General features: G+C 66.7%; 10 protein-coding genes and 1 non-coding gene across 11 annotated transcripts; 5 read left to right on the top strand and 6 right to left on the bottom strand.

The window, feature by feature from the left end:
• Window positions 1-213: 213 nt before the first annotated feature.
• On the bottom strand, window positions 214-1479 carry Q8F55_002134 (uncharacterized protein; the record flags this gene model as incomplete). The annotated part of the gene is made up of 2 exons (XM_069350741.1): window positions 214-972; window positions 1009-1479. 2 exons carry the CDS (start codon window positions 1477-1479, stop codon window positions 214-216), a joined length of 1230 nt encoding a protein of 409 aa, XP_069211127.1.
• Window positions 1480-2472: 993 nt separating this feature from the next.
• Q8F55_002133 (uncharacterized protein) lies at window positions 2473-3281 on the top strand (the record flags this gene model as incomplete). Its single annotated transcript, XM_069350740.1, has 2 exons — window positions 2473-2916; window positions 2952-3281. 2 exons carry the CDS (start codon window positions 2473-2475, stop codon window positions 3279-3281), a joined length of 774 nt encoding a protein of 257 aa, XP_069211126.1.
• A 151-nt stretch (window positions 3282-3432) lies between these two features.
• Q8F55_002132 (uncharacterized protein) lies at window positions 3433-5039 on the bottom strand (the record flags this gene model as incomplete). Its single annotated transcript, XM_069350739.1, has 6 exons — window positions 3433-3463; window positions 3500-3566; window positions 3601-4554; window positions 4590-4841; window positions 4956-4988; window positions 5030-5039. 6 exons carry the CDS (start codon window positions 5037-5039, stop codon window positions 3433-3435), a joined length of 1347 nt encoding a protein of 448 aa, XP_069211125.1.
• Window positions 5040-5487: 448 nt separating this feature from the next.
• On the top strand, window positions 5488-8034 carry Q8F55_002131 (uncharacterized protein; the record flags this gene model as incomplete). The annotated part of the gene is made up of 6 exons (XM_069350738.1): window positions 5488-5544; window positions 5582-6606; window positions 6643-6830; window positions 6869-6998; window positions 7033-7486; window positions 7525-8034. The coding sequence occupies 6 exons, from the start codon at window positions 5488-5490 to the stop codon at window positions 8032-8034; spliced, it is 2364 nt and encodes a 787-aa protein (XP_069211124.1).
• Window positions 8035-8276: 242 nt separating this feature from the next.
• Q8F55_002130 (uncharacterized protein) lies at window positions 8277-9758 on the top strand (the record flags this gene model as incomplete). Its single annotated transcript, XM_069350737.1, has 2 exons — window positions 8277-8417; window positions 8457-9758. The coding sequence occupies 2 exons, from the start codon at window positions 8277-8279 to the stop codon at window positions 9756-9758; spliced, it is 1443 nt and encodes a 480-aa protein (XP_069211123.1).
• Window positions 9759-9806: 48 nt separating this feature from the next.
• cdc1 (DNA polymerase delta small subunit Cdc1) lies at window positions 9807-11514 on the bottom strand (the record flags this gene model as incomplete). Its single annotated transcript, XM_069350736.1, has 7 exons — window positions 9807-10063; window positions 10096-10223; window positions 10257-10498; window positions 10536-10619; window positions 10658-10797; window positions 10835-11257; window positions 11304-11514. 7 exons carry the CDS (start codon window positions 11512-11514, stop codon window positions 9807-9809), a joined length of 1485 nt encoding a protein of 494 aa, XP_069211122.1.
• Window positions 11515-11878: 364 nt separating this feature from the next.
• Window positions 11879-13774, top strand: RAD52 (DNA repair protein rad52; the record flags this gene model as incomplete). Its single annotated transcript, XM_069350735.1, has 8 exons — window positions 11879-12228; window positions 12272-12291; window positions 12330-12403; window positions 12449-12535; window positions 12627-12749; window positions 12787-13103; window positions 13154-13594; window positions 13648-13774. 8 exons carry the CDS (start codon window positions 11879-11881, stop codon window positions 13772-13774), a joined length of 1539 nt encoding a protein of 512 aa, XP_069211121.1.
• Window positions 13775-13972: 198 nt separating this feature from the next.
• SDH4 (membrane anchor subunit of succinate dehydrogenase, Sdh4) lies at window positions 13973-14840 on the bottom strand (the record flags this gene model as incomplete). The annotated part of the gene is made up of 4 exons (XM_069350734.1): window positions 13973-14197; window positions 14255-14403; window positions 14486-14572; window positions 14771-14840. The coding sequence occupies 4 exons, from the start codon at window positions 14838-14840 to the stop codon at window positions 13973-13975; spliced, it is 531 nt and encodes a 176-aa protein (XP_069211120.1).
• Window positions 14841-15416: 576 nt separating this feature from the next.
• Q8F55_002126 lies at window positions 15417-15488 on the bottom strand. The gene has a single exon. It is a non-coding gene; the product is annotated as a tRNA-Asp (tRNA).
• Window positions 15489-15638: 150 nt separating this feature from the next.
• Window positions 15639-18611, bottom strand: cbc1 (Nuclear cap-binding protein subunit 1; the record flags this gene model as incomplete). Its single annotated transcript, XM_069350733.1, has 6 exons — window positions 15639-17261; window positions 17299-17517; window positions 17555-17866; window positions 17902-18237; window positions 18272-18378; window positions 18422-18611. The coding sequence occupies 6 exons, from the start codon at window positions 18609-18611 to the stop codon at window positions 15639-15641; spliced, it is 2787 nt and encodes a 928-aa protein (XP_069211119.1).
• A 197-nt stretch (window positions 18612-18808) lies between these two features.
• Window positions 18809-19694, top strand: Q8F55_002124 (uncharacterized protein; the record flags this gene model as incomplete). The annotated part of the gene is made up of 4 exons (XM_069350732.1): window positions 18809-18897; window positions 18947-18978; window positions 19022-19270; window positions 19306-19694. 4 exons carry the CDS (start codon window positions 18809-18811, stop codon window positions 19692-19694), a joined length of 759 nt encoding a protein of 252 aa, XP_069211118.1.
• Between the last annotated feature and the right edge of the window lie 30 nt (window positions 19695-19724).

The raw sequence follows: 19724 nt of genomic DNA, 5'->3' as shown, positions 1-19724 counted from the left end.
CCGCGCCGAGCGCTGCGTGCTGATTGTGCGCTCGGCGCGGTGTGCGCTCGGCGTGCGGCGCGGTGTGCGCTCGGCGTGCGGCGCCGGGTCGCCTGTTCCGGATATGCGCGCGCCTGCCACCGTGAGCTGACTGTGTCACCTGCTCATGCTCTCGTACATCTCTATGACATATGCTTGCACTACTGTACATTGCGATGACGTCTGCTGCTGCGCCTACACCCCCCAGCTCGACTCCGCCGCGACGCCGGCGCACTTGCCCACGAACGCGGGCACGAGCACGGCCCACGCGCCGCCGAGCTCGTTCCACATGGCGTCGTCGTCGACGCCCAGCGCCACCATGTTCATCCACACGCCGAAGACGGCGTCGAGGCGCGCCTTGAGCTGCGGGGCAGGCACCTGGGCGAGGATGGCCGCCGCGGCCGACGGCGTGGGGATGTCGTGCGCCTTGAGGCCGAGCAGCGCCGCCTGCCACCGCCCGCCGGCGTGGTGCAGGCGCGTGCTGAGCAGGTCGAATGTCGCCGGGGAGGGGAGGACGAGCTTGTGCAGCGGGAGGGAGACGAAAGGCTCTGGCGCGGCGGGCTCGTTGTCGTCCTCCTCCTCAGAGTCGGTGCCGTCGTCCGACTCCGAGTCGTCGTCCTCGGCACGGTCCTCCGCACAGAGCTCGGGGAGCACCTTGGGGAAGTAGGCGCACTGCGCGGCGAATGCGAGCGACTTGGCCGGGACCACGCGCATCGGGCTGCCCTTCTCCTCGCCCGTGGCGAAGGCCAGCGCGACGTCGGGGCGCCGCGTGGCGATGTACTCTGCCACGTCGGCCTCGACCTCCTCCTCAAGCAGGCGGGGGAGGCCGAAGCGCACGGCCGGGCGCCAGGGCGTGCCGGCGCACTCCGGGGTAGGGTAGGGGCGGTACTCGTTGGCGCTGGCCAAGAACTCGGGGAGCACGGGCCTGACCGTGTCGAGGACGTAGGCCGCGGGCTGGGGCGTCAGCTTGTGCCATTGGCCGGCGCTCACCACCTGCGTGTCGCCGAAGAGGAAGGGCGCGACCTCGCGGACGGGCGGGCGCGGGAGCACCTTGGGGAGGAGGAACGCCTTGCCTGCGCTGCTGAAGCGGAGGCACGGCGCGCCGAGGAGGTGGGCCTTGGCAGCGTCGACGGCGGCGGTGATGGTGGCAGGCTTGGCGGGCTTGGGCTGGGCGGCAGCACCGGGCTTAGCGGTGATCTTGAGCTGGGCAGTGGTGGCCGCGGCGGGCTTCGCCTCGAGGTGCTTGGACTCGGCGTCGGCGAGCTTGGCGCGCGCGACGCTGCTCTTGCGCTCGTACGGCTTGGCCGCCTTGCGCTTGCTCGCCGGGGCGCCGAGGCCGCGGAGGGCGCTCTTGCGCGCGGGGGAGGGCGTGCCCACGCTGTTCTCCTTGTTGCTCGAGAGGCGCGGGGTCGTGGGGAGCGCGGCGGTGGTGCCGCGAGGGGTCGACGTGAGGGAGGTCATGGTGACTTGGGTCAGCACTGGAGAAGGCAGGCGCCACTTACTTGTTGTTGTTGTGGGTGGGGTGGGGTTGGGTTGGGGTGGTGTTGGTGTGCTAGGTAGCGGGTCAGGCTGTGAGTGCTCTGTTGCTTGCTGTCTTGCTTGCTGCAAAGCTGGGTGAGTGGAAGACCCCCCAACCCCCCAGCTTAAGTATCCCTACGGGCCAAAGGCCAGGCTTCACGACCTCGTCAAAGTGATGAGGTCGTGAAGGCGTCGTCAAGGCGAGTGTCACTTAACACGGGGGCGAGGGCGGGCACGCACACACACGGCTCGGCGCACAGACGCGCCGGCTCCACCGGCTCCACCCAGGAGCGGCAGTCGACGAGGTCGTGAAGGCAGTCGGCGTGGCTCGGGCCGCGGATCGGCACCCGGCGCGTCAATTTGCCTTCACGGCCTCGTCAGGCGCGTCAGGCGGAGAATGCAAAGTGGACCCGGGGCGAGGCGCGGCGCACACACACAATACGCCCCCCCGGCCCGCCCCCAGATTTGTGCGCGTGCGCGGACTCGCCTTCACCCCCTCGTCAAGGCGCGGGGTCAAATTGATCAGTCGGAGCAGCGGCGGCGTGCAAAATGATGGATTGGGCAGAGTGGACAGACGACACAGACGACTCGACGCCTCGACGCGTCACACAACACATCTGCTGCTGTCTCGGATAGATCCGCACAGACCGCTGCCATTGTTCACGCCTGCCGCTTTCGGCGCGGCGCGAGGAGTCGTCACCCGGCTCACCGGCACGCGCTTCGGCGCGGCTTCGGCGTCGGCGTCGACGCAGCGGCGTACCCCTCGCTGCTTCCCCAACCCCACCCAAAGTGCCACACGGCAATCTGCCCCCGCCCACTCACAACATTGACGTCGGCGTGCATTCCTCCACCGCCATCCACCACACATCCGCACATCCCTCCTCACGCACAGACACCACACAGACCACACGGAGGCCGACCCAGCCGACGCCCACCATGCCCGACCCCGCGGCCGACCCGGCCAACCCGCGCGTCCTCTTCGCGCCGACCTCGCTGCCCCCAACGCTGCCCCCCAACCCGTCCAACGTCGCGTCCCACGAGGCGCCGGACAGCCCAGCCCCGGCCAGCGCGCACGACGCCGTCGTGGCGCGCCTGCTCGCGTCGCGCCCGCCTCTGCCCCCGCGCGCAGCCAGCGCACCGAGCGTGCCGAGCGAAGCCCGCTCGATCGCCGAGCTGATGGCCGCCGAGACCCTCGAACCCAGCGGCGCGCGCGTCTCCCGCGCCCTCAACGACCACATCGCCGCCGTTCTCGCGGCGCAGGACGAGATCGGGAGGGCGCACCTCGCGCTCGAGGGCATCGGCGACCCGTTCGAGGACCGCGGCGCGTCCGCGCGCCAGCTGCACGCACGCGAGGCCGGCGTCGACGCCATCATGGCGAGGGTGGGTCCGTTCAGCGTCCCGCGGCTAACGCTTAGCTCGCCGAGCTCGCGGGCGACCTCAGGAGCTACCATACCCTCGGGACGCCGGTGTTCGCGTTCGCGCCGGCCGCGCCGAGGGTCCCGACGCTGCAGGACGGCGGCGCGACGACGCCGATAGCCGCCGCGCCGCGCACCCCCGTCGTCACGATCGCGCACCGCGGCAACGCCGAGCCGGCTGAACCGAGCCCCCTCAGCGCGCTCCGCCGCCCCGCGCTCTGGCTCCACCGCCTCGACGACGGCGCGCACCACGCCCACCATGCTAGCCCGACCGAGATGAGCGCAAAGTCCCCGCTCAGCGCTGAGACGCCTGCAATGAGCCCGTTCTAGTCGCGTGGCTGACGTCGTGGCGTGGCTGACGTTGACGTCGTGGCATGGGCAGCCCCCGCCCCGCCTTAGAAAATCCCCGAACGCCCTGTTGTACATGTTGTATGATCAATGCATGCTGCCCTCGGAATACAAAAGATGCTCTAGACACGCCCTAGACACGGTAAATGCGGATGAGGCGTTGGCTGGGCGGTTAGTGACGGCGGGAACGCAGCACTCACGGCGTCACAATGCGCGTGCGGCACAGCGGGCACTCCTTGCTCGTGGCCATGACGAGGTCGGAACAGTCTGTCGTCAGCGCGGCCCCCCACGCCCCACTCACGCTGGCACATGGCCAAGTGGCCGCAGTCGACGACCGCCAGCGTCGCCTCCTCGTCCTGGCACACAACACATAGCCCGCGGTCAATGTCCGCGACCGGGCCCGTAGGCGGCGGCGCGGGCGCCTCGGGTGTGGTTGATCCCTCGTGCGCCTCGGCCTCGCCGTGCTCGTGGTCCACTCCCTCCTTTGCTGGCGGGGACGACGCCAGCCCAGCCGCCTCCCTCGCCTCGCGCTCCTCGGCCACTCTCTGCCTCTCCAACCGCTTCCTCTCCTCCTCCACCAGCTCGTTCACCCGCTTGATCAGCTCCTCCTTCTCCAGCACCTGCTTGAAGTCGACCCGCACGTGGTTCTCGTACAGGATCGCCTTGAGCGTGCCAATCGACAGGCTGGCGACGTACGAGTTGGGCAAGGCCACCAGCGACAGGATCGAGGGCACTGGCGGGGCCGGGCGCGCAGCTGGAGGAGGCCGCGGCGGTGGAGTGCGCGCTGGCTGCGCGCCGCGCGGTGGTGGCGGACGCGTCGTGTTTGGCCTGCCCGGCGGCGGCGGCGGAGGCCGCGCGCTGTCCCGGAAACCTTGGCTCCACTGCCCACCTCCTGGCATCGAGCTCGACGGCCTGTAGTTGTTTGGCGGCGGCGGGCGCTGCTGCGGCGGCGGTGCTGGCCTCGGAGGAGCGGGACGCGGCGCTGTCCGCGCATTCGCGCTTCCATTACTCGGGTAATTCGACGACGCGGCCCTCTGGCGCCCGGGCATCTGGCCCTGCAGCGGCACCGAGCGGCGGCGGTAGTAGCTCTCGTTTTCTGGCGGCAGCGTCATGGTCGGCCGGCGCGCCTTGTACACGGCCTGCACGAGGTCTTCTTTTTCCTTGACGCCAATGGCGGCGATGTCGTAGGCTTTGAGGTAGTCCTTGAGGCGCTTGAGCGGCATCGAGCGGAGGATGTCGACCGGCGCTGCAGTGACTGCCCGGTCAGCTTTGAACCATAGACTAACCCACCCTGCAGCATGCCCAGACACGGCACGCATACACTCTCAACATCGTACCCCGTCGTCAGCGGCTCCTGCGACGGCCCGCCGCGGAACGCGTCGCGCAGCTCTTGCAGCGGGCCCGGTGGCGGCCGGTTGCCGCGCCGCGGCATGAGCGCCTGCCCGTCCGACATGCACGACGAGCAGTACTCGTACCCGCAGTGGCCGCAGGCGGTTGAGCGGCGCCACAGCGCGTTAAAGTCGCGGCCGCATTGTCGGCATGCTGCGGGGTTAGTACCGGGGCTGACTCGGCGTGGCCGTCGGCGACGGTGCCGGTGCTGGTGCCACTGGTGCTGCGCTGCACTGGGGCACTAGTGCACCGCCCCGCCCCACTCACATGGCGACTCGACGATCGGCGGCGGGCCAGATACTTCGGCGTCAGCTCACCCGCTCCTCCAACGGCGCACTTACGAATCGGCATGCCCCTATGGGCAGGGTGGGCGCTCATCGGCGGCGCTGACCAAGCCTCGGTGTGGCGTCGGGCTCGGTGGTGTGGTCGTGTGGTCGAGCAGAGAGGTCGTGATGCACGAGGCTAGACGATCTCCTCGGAGCTCTGCGTCGTGTCGCCGCTGGAGTCGAGGTCTCGGCGGAGATGATATGGAAGCAGTGATTCCACAGCAAGTTCTGGAAACAACATGGGGCACTGGCAGCGTCGCGCTCGGTGCCGCTTGGCGCATAGCCCGAGGATGACGCAGGGCAACAGTTGGGGCACGTGATGTTGCGTGGTTTGCACGTGGCCACCACGCCCTCTCCACGCAGACGACACGCGAGCGCCCGACACCAATGACGCTGTTAGCCGTCTGCTCTGACGAGTCGCCCTCGAACCACTCTGTTGACAGCCATATCCGCACCGACAACACGACAACGACATGGAGGAGGAAGAGAAATCTTCCCCTTCCCCGTCCGAGCCCGCCCCAGTGTGGGAGGTACGTCCCCAGCCACCCAGAGCCCCGCTGACGCCAGCCGCGCATCCGCCAGCTGTCCGGCCTCGGCATCCACGAGCTGACGATCGAGGCGGGGTTTCCAGTCCACGGGGGCGGGGACTCGCCGCGGGCCCGGCGGACGAGCCACGCCGGGCTCGAAGTACCCATCTCGGGGCGCGCGCGCGCGCCGACGCTCGCAGGAGAGGGGTACCACCACAGCCCGCTCCCCTCGCTGCCGACGGCGCTCGAGGCGAGCGTCGAGCTGCGCGGCGCGCGCCCGCTCGCACGCTGCTTCGTCGCGCTCCTCCTCCCGGACGGAATAATCGTGACACCTACCACGACGTCGCCGCCCGTCTCACCGGCCGCAGGCAAGCGTCCTTCGTCGGCCGCGGGCTCGCCGGCCGCATCACCCCAAACCCGGACCAGGACAATATCGTTACCCCCAAGACCGCAGATCAAGACCACGCTCGCGGGGTCAGCCGTGCCTTCGGCAACGACCTCGCCGACAGCCTCGCCAGTCATGAGGAGGTCCCAGCTTAATGGTTCGGCTGGGGGGCGTAGCCGCCCGCCGCAGCCGATACGCCGGTCGACGCTGGCCAGAGCGAGCTCGGAGATCGGCGTGCGGAGGCCACCGCCCCTCCAGCCGTCCGGGCCGCCGCCGAACGTGCCCTTCTTCTTCAGCTCGATCCACAAGCCGTCGACGCACCCCCGATGGGCGAACATCGAGCCGGGGGACATGGCGCCGTGGCTCTCGGTTCCTGAGACTGCCTCCTCCGTCGTTGAGGCCCAGGTGTGGGTCGAGGAGCACGGGAAGTGGCGCCGGCTGCCGGGCGTCGGCGGCGTCGTGGACTTTACCCAGCTCGCTGTTGTCCCTGCGGGGAGCAAGCTGCCGCCAAATACTATCCAGTGGACGTTTGCGACCCACCCCAAGCTCGTGTTCTACCTCCCCCCTGCCGGGAGCGGTGTGACGCCTGGCCCGCCGCGCGACGCGGAGAAGAGTGTGCTCGAGAGGAGCATAAGAGAAACGCGCATGAAGAAGGGCGCGAACGTCGGTGGCATCCACCAGTGAGCTGCACATTGCACAGCCGAAGCTGACGCCAGACTCGTCAACATCCAGTCGGTCATCGCCGACACACAACGCAGCGTGGACGATTTACAGCGGCAGATTGAGAGCCTCATCACGGCCGACGCCGACCGCTCGGCCCTGCGCCGCGACGTCAGCGAGCGCGCCCTGCGCGTGCGCTGGGTCAAGGACAGAGTCGCCGACGTCGAGCGGACGATCGAAGAGAGTGGGTTGGAAGGTTCGCAGCCGTGTCTAACCCCCCAGCAAAAGCACGTATCACGCTCCACTGCGGCCGGCTGGACGCACGCCGCGCGCTGCTCGTCGCCGCTGCCGAGCGCGAGGCGGTGGACAAGTCGCGGACGATGGAGCTAGCGAGCTCTATCACGGATGTTGAGTGGGTTCGAGCTCGGAGTCCGCTGACCCACCAGGGACCAGCGCTCGCGCATCCTCCCGCAAATCTACAGACTGCGCGCGTTCCACGCCCAGATCCTCGACTCGCTCTTCCCCATCACCCCGATATCCCCGCCCGACCTCCTCTACGCCGTGCTCGGCGTCCCGCTGCCAATACCCACCGGGCCGAAGGACCCCGCGCCTCCACTGACCCTCGCGCCGTCGCAGACGCCCGAGGGATGCCCCAAGGTCGACGAGCGGACGACGTCGGCGGCCCTGGGGTACGCCGCGCTCATCGTCCACCTCATCTCGCTGCTCGGAGGCACGGCCGCGGCGCTCGCCTACCCCGTCACGTACGCCGGCAGCCGGAGCCACGTGCGCGACGTCGTGAGCATTATGCAGGGCCCGAGGTCGTTCCCACTGTATGGCAAGGGCGTCGAGCGGTATCGCTACGAGTATGCCGTGTTCCTGCTCAACAAGGACATCGAGTTGGTGGGTGAAACGTCATCGTCGAACAGACCTAACTCCAGCTCATGCACGAGGCCGACGTCCGCATGCTCGACCTGCGCCACACGTTGCCCAATCTAAAGAGCCTGCTGCTCACCCTCTCGTCGCCCGACATGCCGCCGCCAGGGCCGGTCGGCGGCCCAGGCTGGGCAAGCGGCGCGGCGTCGCGCAACTCGTCGCGGCAAGCGTCGTCCTCCTTTACGCCGGCGTTCGGGCGCCGCGGGTCGACGCTCCGTTCGACGTCGATCACGTCCCTGCCCCCGTTCACGCCGTCGCACCAGTCGACGTCACTGACCGCCGCGTCCGTCGCGTCCGTCGGCCCGACCGACGAGTCGGGCTCCGAGCTCCCCGCGTCCGAGGCGGCGTCGGGCCGGTCTTCACCTGTACGCGAGTGGACGTCGACGCAGCCGGTCACGCCGAGCACTTTGCGGCAGGCGACCCGGGCGCCGGGTGCCGAGGGCGACGAGAGCGACGACGAGACGGTCAACTCTGGGGGCACCGAGGTGGTGGAGGGGTACGCCGTGGAGAAGTGAGGGCGGCTAGGAAGCGAGGGTGGCTAGGAAGTGAGGGGCGGCCAGGATGTGAGGGATGTCTAGAGCTGTTAGAATAATCGTGTGGCCGCGGTGGCCTCTTGTACACTGTATGCGAGCGGATATGCCCAAGTGGACTGCAGGCTGCATGTTTGCGGGGCCACTGCCCTCTCGCCACCGCCACTGAAATGTTGACGAAATGTTGAAAACGCAATCTCGCATCACACTCCGCTTGTCAACACACCATGGGCGACGCTCTCGGCCCGACAGACCCACTCGCGAGCCTGCAGAGTCTGCCCGACGACGCGCTCTCGCACGTCTTCGAGCTGCTGAGCGACACCGACCTCGTGCGGCTGCGGCGCGTGTCGCGCACCCTCAACCGAAGGGTACGCACCCGCCCTCCCTGCCCAAGCTGACACACCCAGGTGCTCGACCTCGGCATCCCCCTGCACCTAACGCACCACGCCTACCCGCACACGACGCTGCACCCGCCGCCAGCGGCCTGGCCCAAGCCCCTCCTCTTCGCGTACAACGGCCGGATATCGCGCGCGCTCGCAGCGCACAGCCTGCACGCGGCGCAGCTCGGCCCGACCTGGCCGCAGCGCGTCATGCCGGCGCTCAGCGTCAGCCCCGACCGCCTCCTCCTCGGCGTCGGCACAAAGCTGCTCGTGCACCCCCTCCACGCGGCAGAGTACGCGCCCCGCGTCGTCGGCGCAGCCACAGAGATCCCCCTCGTGTCCAAGTACGCCGGGTCCAAGGCCGACATTGTGGGCGTGCACGAGCTGCCTGGCGGCGCGGTCGCCGTCGCCCAGTTCGACGGCACGCTGCAGCGCGTCTCCGTGGGCCCGGGGAGGTCGCTTAAGTCGACGGCGCACTACCCCGCGCCGAAGGACGCCAACATCCACGTGCTCTCGGGGTACGGGCAGGCGCTGCTCGCGGGCTTTGGCGCCGAGGCGCGGCTGTACGCCGCGAATTCGCCCTGGGTCCCGCCGGCTACGCTCGCGCTCGGCGCCGGCACGCGGCCCTGGTCGGCGCTGGTGACGCAGTCGCACGCGTTCGTCGGCGTGTCCGGCGCGATCCGGGTCTGCGACAACGCGCTCAGGCCCCAGCGCGAGCTGTACGGCGCGAGGCGGGGCCACTCGGCGCCGTACGCCCTCGTCTCGGGCCGCACGCCGCACACGCTCCTCGCGGCGTGGCATGACGGCGCGGCCCGCCTCTACGACCTGCGGCAGGCGACGCCGCACGCCGCCCTCGAGCTGCGCGACCCGTGGTCTGACGCCGCGCTGTACTCTGCCGCGTTTGTCGGCGAGGCCAGCGTCGCCGCCGGGTCGAGCCAGCACGGGCAGGTCAGCGTGTGGGATGTGCGCCGGCCTGATGATGGGTGGAGTCTGTTCTCGCCGGGCGGGAGGGGGAGCCCGGTGTACGACCTGCATGGCGAGGGCGGCCGGCTGTGGGGCGTTACGGAGCGGCGCGCGTTCGTGCTCTCTTTCGACGGCGCGGGCGAGGTCGCCGACGGGATTGTCCTCCCGGCGGCTAAGGCGCCCCCGCCCCGCGGCGGGGCGAAGGACGTGCCGACTGGTTGGAGGCGGCGAGGGGGCAAGATGGGCTGGACGGTGCACTATGGCCAGCACGCCGTCCACGAGGTCACCATGGGATACCTCCACGGCGAGCGCGGCATGACCCTGTTCGAGACCAAGATGCCCATGACCATGCCCGTAGCCACATAGACATAGTCACGATCTACATAGAGCTAGACGCTGCGATGCAGCCTACACCTACACTGCCGGCTTGACGTCCTTGACGTCGCCAGCCCACGACGGTACCTCGAAGCCCATCGTCTTGACCTCCAGCGTCTCGAGGCACACGAGCGCCACTGTGCCCGTCTCGGCAAACGACGGCAGCAGGATCAGTCGCGTCGGCGTAGCAGCCCCGCCAACGACCGCCGTCTCAAACTCGGGCTGGTTGCCAATGACATACACCTCGGGCCGGTGCCGCAGGATGAACGGGTCCGTGTCGGGGAACGGGTAGATCCCTGGCGTCAGCGCCGCCAGTCGGAGCACTTACACAGCGTGTCCGGCGCCGTCGGCGCCACGTGTCTCAGCTCCAGTGTGCGTCGCGCCATCCGCAGCCGCGACTGGCCGGGGAGGTACTTGAACAGGTCGTTGATGTTCTGTCCCCCCGTCACCAAGAAACTGCCGTCAGCGGCCACCCACTCACGCGCTTACCTCCTGTCGCCGACCTGGAACCAGCCTGGGTTCGTGCTGCACTCGAGGCCCTCGGCCTTCTTACCGCCCAGCATGACCTTGGGCAGCGGCTGTTGTGGCAGCAGCGCGCCGGCCGGATCTGTTGGGCCGGGCACGAGGTTCACTGGCAGCGAGCTGGACAGCAGGTCTCCGATGAGCGTCGACAGCGTCTTGGACGGGTGCGCCGCTGCTGATGGGTCGTTGGTGTGGCTGAACCGGGGTTTCTGGTGGGTCAGAGCCATCACGGGCGTGGCAACCCACTGGTTTCCTGTCCTCCTTGACAGGCGCGGCGAGCGAGTTGCCAGCAAAGATGACACGCGCGACTCTCGCCCCCTCTAACTGATCCTGCAGAGTTAGGACTTCGCGGGCTTCGACTAACTCACCGCAGGACCACCGTCCTCTCCCATCAACCATTCCACCAACAGCTGGGCTTTCAAGTCGGGAATTGTGCTCTCGGTGCCGATCGACAGACCAGACACACAAGCGACCCAGGTCTTCTCCTTTGTCGCGCCATTGCCATGTCCTGCGTGGGTCAGCTCCGCCGAGGCACCATTACCCACCGTCATCATCCACGTCCATCGCGTCAGACGCCTTGGCCTTGCCCTTGGCATCGCCGTTGGTTTCGGGGCGGTACAGGTCAGGCAGGCCGGCGAAGCACAGGTCGACGACCTCGAAGTCTCCGTTGCCCGTCTCCAAACCCAGCGCAGCCATGACGCATCCCGTCACGATACCGCCGTCCGCCCGCATCCGCTCCTTGCGAATGACGTCGCCGACGAGGCGCACGCGCCCAGACTCGTCCTCGAGGTGGACACTGTCCTGAGAGGAAAAGAACTTTGGCCGTTCTGGTGGTGCGATGCCAGCGGGTCCAGACATGTCCTCGAGGATAGACGGCTTAAGCTTCATGTCCATGTAGATCGTCCCGACAATGTAGCACAGCTGCCCGCGCTGCAGGTTGAGGATACGCGGCAGGAGTGGGGGGCGGCCTGGGTGTGGTTAGCTTGATCGGTTGGGCTCAGCCTAGCTACCCACCTCGAACATTCTTCCAGCGCTCAGCTGCTCGCTCCTCTACTATTGGTCGCAGCTCGATCAACCGCACAAAGTAGATGTTGGCGTATTGGTGCTTGTATGAGCGGTGTGCTGGGTCGATGAGGAACGGCGCCGAGAGCTCTGGCAGAGAAGAGTACGCGGCGGTTGCGCGCTTTGGCGGCTCGCCAGGCTCAAACGTGATCTCCAGGGCCATGTTGCGGTGTTGGTTCTGAGCGACGAGTCGCTCGTGATGTCGCGTTGTCGATGCAAGATGGTCGTAGGAAGACAAAGTGGACTCGCGACGCGCTGAAATGACCCTCGCGCTGCACGCGTCTGGTTGACGAGATTGTGGTTACGTAACACCGCACATAACCGCGACTGGCTTTTGGTGATGGGTGAGGTAACCTCCACACAACAACAATCGGCGGCGAGTGGGCACCGGCTGGCGTCGTCGTCTTCCCTCAACTCCTTCCTTCCTCCCTCTCACTCGGTCACTTGATATTGTACTTCATCTCAAGACCTCGCAGCAAGACCACCTTCGTCGCCGCATGACGCTCTCGGCGCACCTTCTCTCGCAAATGAACCCAAACGACTCGCTGGCGTCAATGCCGCCGCCCAACCTCATGCCCCTACAGACACCAAGAACCCCCGGCGGCGCACAGGGAGGCTTCTCGGCCGGCTACACCGCCTCCAACATTATGGGCGCCAATGACGGTAGCCAGTGGGGCTCTCACCATGGTGCTCCCTCCGCATGGGGTGGTAGTCAGTGGGGCGGCACCCAGGGCGGCTTCGGCGGACAGCCCACGCAAGGAAGGTTTACTGCCTGGTCCGAGGAGCGCATCGCCATGATGCAAGCGCGCTTGGCGAAGAAGCTCGGACCCGAGTATGTCTCTCAACGTCCTGGTATGGGCGGAGGACCCAAGCTTAGGTGCGTACACGACGGCTGTCCAAGGGCGCAACTGACTCTGCAGTTATCTCGAAGGATGGAAGGGTGAGCTCTTCGAAGGTCCTCCCGAGCTTACACTGCAGCTATCAACCTCGCCAACGATGTGTTTGGGTTCAACGGATGGTCCTCGTCCATCATCTCGCTGAAGACGGACTACGTGAGTTGGCCGTTGAGATGGGTGGGCACAACTGACTCGCACCAGATGGACGTCACAGACCAGAACCGCGTCACTCTCGGCATCACTGCTATCATCCGCGTGACTCTTCAAGACGGGTGCTACCACGAGGATGTAGGCTACGGAACTGCCGAGAACTTGAGGGGAAGATCAGCAGCGTTGGAGAAGGCAGGTCCCCATCATCGATACACCCTAACTTGCACAGGCCCAGAAGGAAGCCGTGACCGACGGCCTGAAGCGCGCTCTCAAGCATTTCGGCAACGTGATGGGCAACTGTCTTTACGACAAGGACTATGCTGCGCAGGTGAAGAAGATGAAGGTCCCACCAGTGAGCATGAGCCCGCATGCCATTCCTGACAGCCCAGGCCAAGTTCAACCCCGAAGATCTCGAGCGCCGGCCCGAGTTCACGCCTCAAGGCGCGTCTCGTCCAGCTTCTGCAGTTCCATCCCACGTCAATGGCCATGTCAAGCCCCCTGTTCCTGCCCCGGCACCCCCAAACACCATCGACCGTCCGGCATTGGACCGAGGACAGTCTCCCATCCCCAGGGCGGAAACCCCACTGCGTTCTATTGACGATTCGGGCGACAACAGCAGTATCATGGAGAGTCTGGAGGGAGAGTTTGCATTCATGGAGGGAGAGTCGTTCTTCGACGAGTTTGACCAGCCGATGGAGACGGATGTGTAAGTGTGGCGTACACTTGACGTGTATGGCAGATAACTAACGTACCCAGCGCGCCGGTCACAAACGCGGACGCTTTGCCACCGCCTGACGCCGCGCCTGTGTATCAACACCGTCACCGACCAGACCCCCCGGCCCAGCAAGGAGCCCCGTCGTCTTCGTCATCGTCCTCGTCAACCTCGATTCTCCAACCGAGGAGCGAGACCAATGGAACAACACGCAAGGTTGCCGGCGCGTTTGCCTTCCCGAGTAACGGGGCCGACGACAAGGAGAAGTCGGCCGCAGCAGCATCCGCAAGGCGTGCTGCCATCATTGCGGCTGCAGCGAATGGTGGACCAGCATCTCCTCGCATTCCATCTGGCGGCATCGACGGTGTGGCATCGAGGGCATCGGTCAACCTTCGAACGCATGGTCAGAACCTAGAAATTGAAAACACGGACACGGCCGCACGCTATGGCAACTTTGCCAGTGCTCGCGGTGTCAAGAGAGATGGGTGAGTCGTTGCCGATACGTTCGCACTGCAAAAAACTGACACACGGACCACAGGAGCGAGTCGCCAACAAAGATGGACCGTGCCCGGCCAGGCGGACCTCGGTCTGCTCTGAGCGAGCTGCCAGTGTCTCCGAGCGAGCACGCCAGCGACTGGCAGAGCAAGCGGTCTCGAATCATGTAGTGGCTGTGGTGTCGAAGCGTCGTGTGTAGTCTCGGTTCCTCGGGTGTTAGTCGGTGTGCCCTGTTGTTTATACTGTGTCGTAGTCTGTCGTTGGTGACACCCCGATGAATCGAGTGTGCAGCCAGCCACCAGGACCACAGCCGCGTCCCTTGCCATAGTGCTGCATATCCTACTGTACACCGTCATTGGGGTCCCATTTTAAGCGGAGAAGAGCTTGATGGCGAGCTCGGTGATGCCAATGTCGTTGGTGTTGAACTCGTAGACGCCGAGGAGGGCGCCGGCCGTGCCGAAGCGGAGGGCCCAGCGGGCAGCCGAGCCAAGCGCGCCAAACTTGCGCTCGTGGACGTAGTCGTCGATGCAGGCCGTGAAGCCGATGTGGGTGTGGATGACGATGGCGACGCCGAGCGCGCCGTCGAGGAGGGGCTGGGCGTGGTGTCAGTGCGGCGTTCCGGCTTTCTTCCCCCTCCCCTCCCGACTCACGTGGGCAGTGGGCGACGCGACGACGGCGGCGGCAGTAAGAGGGATCAGGCCGGCCGAGAGGAGGCGCTCAAAGGCCCAGTGGTACGACCCGTGGGCGCGGTTGGGCGCCGGGAAGTCGGTGGGGTCGTTGACCGTGCCCTTGAAGATGGCTGGGACGTTAGCGCCGCGTCCCCTCGACGAGCAGAGCGAGCGAGAGTGGCAGCCACTCTCGCTGCTGGCCGACAAACGCACCATTGTCGGGCGTGTACTTGAACCCAGCCGTCTCGTCGGGCGCGATGGCCGACCTGCGCTTCGACGCCTGGACAGCGACGACGCGGGCTGGGCAGCGTCAGCGGTGCTCTCTCTCACATAGGCCGGCCAGCTTCCACCAGCGCAGAGCGGTGCCAGCTAGCGCCGGCGGCAGCGGGGCGGCGGTGCTCGTTGTCGCTGTCGTCGTCGTTGTCGTCGACTTGTCGACCGACACCGACACCATCGACAATACACCGCCGCCGATTGGCCAACCGAGACCCAACGCACAGGTGTGGAGCGGCCGCACGCCGAGAGCGAGACCGGTGCGGAGGGCGGAGACGGGGCGGACGAACGACATGGCTTAGCACTGGTCTGCTGGAGAGTGGGGCGTGGAGAGCAGAGCAGTAGCGACGACGACGATGTCCGGTTGTGTCGCCTGCGACCTGCGACCTGTGAGTGGCCTGCGTCGTGCACTAGCACACACCCAGCCTACGTCGAATGCACCAAGTTGCTCCCGCCTCACTGTACGGGTTGGGTCGGGCGCGCTCGTCGGAGTTTTACGGTTGGTTCGGCGCTGGCATTTCACCCAATCACGCGGGGGTCGATTCACCGCCAGCGAGCGGGCGGGCTGCAGGCACGGCCCAATTGCGCGGTTGCCGGCCATTAGCATTCCAGCGAATGCAGTGGCCGTGGTGTGCGTGCTGGCGGCGATGTGACGCGGCTGTGACAGCAACTATGACAGCCAGCGACAACCCAACCACCCCAACCAACCCCCGCGCCAAAAACGTCGCGATCAGAGATCTTGGTGGATAGATTGTCTCATCGGCGCGAGCCTCTGAAGTAGCAAATATAATGATCACATCACCTCGCACGTCCTGGCGCCCTCCTCGACGCCCCTCCTCCTCCTCGACATCTCTCAAAAATCATAGATGACCTTCCCGTCGGAGAATCGAACTCCGATCTCCCGCGTGACAAGCGAGCATACTAGCCGTTATACGAACGGGAATTCGTTGTCGTCGTGGTGCAAGCATGAACAAGATCGTCGTCACTCGCTGGCAGACGATTGACATCAGAGATCGAACGCCATGATCGCCGATCGCCGTGTGGCAGGCAGAACAGCTGCATTTCTACGGATTTACTACAGCGGCCACCACGTCTACTCCCGGCCCAGGACGTCGTTCCACACCTGCTTCACCATACCCTCGGCCCTCGCCTCGGCTGACTCGTCGCTGCTCTCGCGAGCGGGGAGCGAGGCAAACACCGACGACTCAATGTTGGCCGCGAGGGGCTCGAGGTGCGGCGCGTAGAGGCGCACAAACTCACGCCACCATCCCCAGCGAGCACGCAGGTGCCACGCACCCGTCTCACCGCTGTCGAGCAGCACGAGCACGGCCTTGAGACCCAGCGACTCGGACGAAGGGGCGTACACCCACGGCAGGAGCTCGGCCGCGAATCGTCGCACAACCGACGCAAACACCTTCTCCAGGCGGTTGGTCTGGAGGTCAAGCGACGCCTGCGCATCACGCGACTCGCGCGAGCGCTCCAGCATCGTCTCGTCCTCGTCACCCTCGTCGTCGCCGACACCCTCGCCACGCTCAAGACGCTCGGCAGCGCGGCGGGCACGGGCAACCTCGTCGGCCTTGTCAACGGCGCGGAGGCGGCGGCGCACAGCCACAACCCTGCCGACGACCTTGTCCAACGTCATGCGGAGCATCTCCCACTTGTCACCATCTGTCCAGCCGTCGCCGTTGTCGGTGCTGCTCGGCGAGTCGTCCGAGAAGATCCAGTCGACAACATCCAAGGGCTCAAGGATGCCGTACTGGAGGTACTTGTCGACCGTGATGAGACGCTGCTGGCTCGAGTTGCGCCAGAATGACTGGACAGCATCGAGGAGGACACGCCGGGACGCAAAGTCTGGGCTGAGGTGCCTCAACACGTCGAGGTAGCGCTCGGTGGCGTTGAGGAAATGCGAGAAGGAGCGCGAGCCCAGATGCAAGATGGTCTCTGCGGCCATGAGCAGGACCGAGGGAGAGAGGCTCCCTGATTCTGTCCGGGCTCCAGGGATGCTGTCGAGGTAGTCCTTGACCTCGTTAGGCGGGACCTTTTGCTTCAAGAGGCGGAGCAGGTGCTCGGCCTCGGTATGCAAGGCGTTGTCCTTGCTCTCGTAGACCCAGACCTCGTCAGGGGCCTCGGCCGACACGACGCCCGCCTCGGGAGGGAGCATGGGCTCGGGCAGAGTCTGGAGGATGCGGTCGTGGTAGGCGAGGCGGATCTCGAGCTCGACAACACGGCGCATGAACGCACGTCGTGGGTGCGAGGCAGGGAGTTCGAGGTCGGGGATCCACTCCTTCCACATCCACTGGAAGCCAAAGTTGCTGAGATGCACCGCGAACCAGTCAGAGGCGCGCTTGGCAATCTCGACGTCGAGGCCGTCGTGGCCGAGCAGGGTGAAGAGCTTGCGCACACCACGGCCGACGGGCGGGGCGACTGTGCTTGGGCTAAGCTTGCAGAGTTCGGTGATGGCCGAGTAGAAGTAGATCGGCTTGTGGGGAGCCTTGGGAAGGGCGAAGTAGGACCCGAGGATCGTGCCGATGACCGATGATTCGAGGGAGTAGGTCGACTCGGAGTCCTCAGACTTGAACGTCCCAGGGGGGAGGTATCGTGGCAGGGCAAGAAGGAGGCGGGCGCAGTCCTTGCGGTTGACCTCGAAGATGGCGACCATGTCGAGGACGAGGCTGCGGAGGGTCCAACCGGTGACAGTGTCGGGGCTGGGCACAACCTGGCAGGTTAGTGGAGGTCCTACACCAGAAACCTACGTCATCTGCGAAGAGACGGAGACCGCCCGTCTGGCCCTCTCCAGCCTGGGGGTTCTGCTCGTCGACGTCGTACATCTCTGGCGGCATGTAGACGGCGGTGAGGAGGAAGGGGTCGCTGTCGGGGGCTGGGAGGGCCTCGTACGGTCGGAGGAGGATCTCGGGCGGGTTGTAGTCGGACGCGCGGAGCGCGTGCAGGACCGTGAGGAGCTCTGCAAGCGTCTGGAGAGTTAGTTCGCGTACGGAGACAGCAACTCACGTCGGCATACGGCTCGGCCACCTCGCCAACGGGCAGGATGGGCGCGAGGGGGTTGGCGAGCTCGCGCGACCCGCTGCGGCTGAGGATGAAGGCCTCGATGCTGCTGATGAGCGCCTCGACCTCCTCGGGGAAGGCGGGGTACAGCGACGACGCGGAGCGGATCAGGCCCTCGCCGACGGCGCGTACGGCACGCTCGGAGCGGTCGCCGCCGCCGCCGACCTCGTTGAGGACCGAGAGCAGGCCCTTGTACACGTCGAGGAGGGAGGTGGGGTTGACGAGGCCGGGCGCGACGAGGAGCGAGAGGAACTGGAGCTGCGGGGTTAGTTGGACTCAACATAATAACCCACGAGAAGCCTGGCAGACAGCCACTCGCGGCCCTCGACGGCGGCGCGGAAGCTCTTGCCAATGTCCTCGAGGACCTCGCGGGCGAACTGGGGCTCGCTGTCGTCGGCCTTGCGCTTGTCGCCGACCTGCTCGTCGCCCTCTGCCTCGCCCTCGGGCTTCTCCTCGTCCTCGGGGTCACGGTAGCCCAGCTGGAGGAGGAGCGAGACGTAGTGGTGGTGCTTGAACGGCTGCTCGGTGATGCCATAGCGGAATCCATCGAGCACGCCTTGCGCTCCCTCGCGCCACTGCCGGCGGAGGACCTTTGCGAGGCGGGGCGGGTCCTCGACCGCGTCAAACTCCTGCCTGTCAGCCACGCCCGCCGGCGCAACCCACCTCGTCGTCGCCGAGCTTGAGCACCATCTTGCGCAATCGCACGGCCGTCGTCTCGGGCGCCGAGCGCACCGGTCCGCCACCGCCACGCGGTCCTCGTCCACGGTCGTCTGGGTGGTTAGCTGCTGCGCTGTCGCTTCTGGCGCTACTCACTGCGCCTTCCCCGCCCACCGCCGCCGTAGCCGCCTCCGTAACCACCGCCGCCGTAACCACCACCACCACCACCACCGCCGCCGCCGTAACCACCGCCGCCACCGTAGCCGCCGCCGTAGCCACCTCCGTAGCCGCCGCCACCACCGCCGTATCCGCCTCCGCCGCCGCCGTAGCCGTTTTGGAAGCTCATGTCGTCTGTTGATGTGGGTGACAACCACAACAAGTGGATGCGACTTTGCTCTTCGCCGAGATCAACTTGACGTTGAGACGGGAGCAAATTTGGCTGGGCCGATTTTTTGGTGACGTTTGTTTTGGGCGGCAATGGCAACCTCCACTTTGGTCCTCCAGTCCTCGTCCATTCGCACACTGCAGCCGATATCGACGACTATGGGCCCCAAGGCAGCAACAGCAAAGGTCTGCGAGGTGTGCGAGGTGCAGACGTCAAAGTACCGGTGCTCGGCGTGCCCGGTGAGGTAGTGCGTTGACTAGGAAGGAGCTCACGGACTAGCTGACATCGCACCTCAGTTGCTCCGTCGCCTGCTACAAGACACACAAGGGTGAGCCAGCTACGAGGGCGTCCAGGAGCGAGCTGACCATCAGACGGCGCATGCATCGCGTCATCAGCAGGAGCCTCGGCCCCAGCACCTTCCCTCGAGCCCGACGCCTCAACCTCCCAACCAGCCGACCCAACCCCCGCCCCCGCCCCCGCCCCCGAACCAGCCCCGCCCGCCCCCCTCCGGCCACTCACGTCGCTCAAGTGGCCCCCCGAGCCCGACGACGCGATCTTCACCGACCCGCTAAAGCGCGACGACCCCAAGCCGCTGCGGCAGGCCGAGCTCGAGCGGATCAGTGAGCCCTCGCCCCAGCAACACTAACACCGCTAGGCACGTCCGAGCCCCTGCGCGAGCTGCTCGCCGAGCCCGCGCTCGTCCGCGTCCTCTCGGCGCTGGACAGCCTGCCCTCCTCGAAGGCCCGGCACGCCGCCCTCGCGCGCGTGCTCGGCGTCGACGGCGAGAGCCTCGCGCGCCCGGCCGCGCGCGCGCTGCTGAGCCGCGATAGCCCGCCGCCGCTGGGCGAGCTGATTGCTGGAGTTGGGCGGAGCGGGGAAAGCGACGACTGGGGCGCCGACGGGTGGTGGCTTGGCGAGGGGGAGCGCGTGTGGGTCGGGCCGGAGGAGCGGCGGCTCATGCGGCTCTGGGCAGGGGTCGTCGTCGGTGCTATTGACGAGGGGGAGGGGGCGTGGGGCGCAGGCGGGTTGGAGTGGGAGGTGTAGGACTGTTGCTTGGGCATATGTAGGCATGTC

This window comes from Vanrija albida (assembly GCF_041260175.1).
Source record: "Vanrija albida strain AlHP1 chromosome Unknown contig_2, whole genome shotgun sequence".
Taxonomy (NCBI): domain Eukaryota; kingdom Fungi; phylum Basidiomycota; class Tremellomycetes; order Trichosporonales; family Trichosporonaceae; genus Vanrija; species Vanrija albida.
Note: the sequence above shows the minus strand (reverse complement) of the source record. Positions and strands in the feature narration are given on the sequence as shown.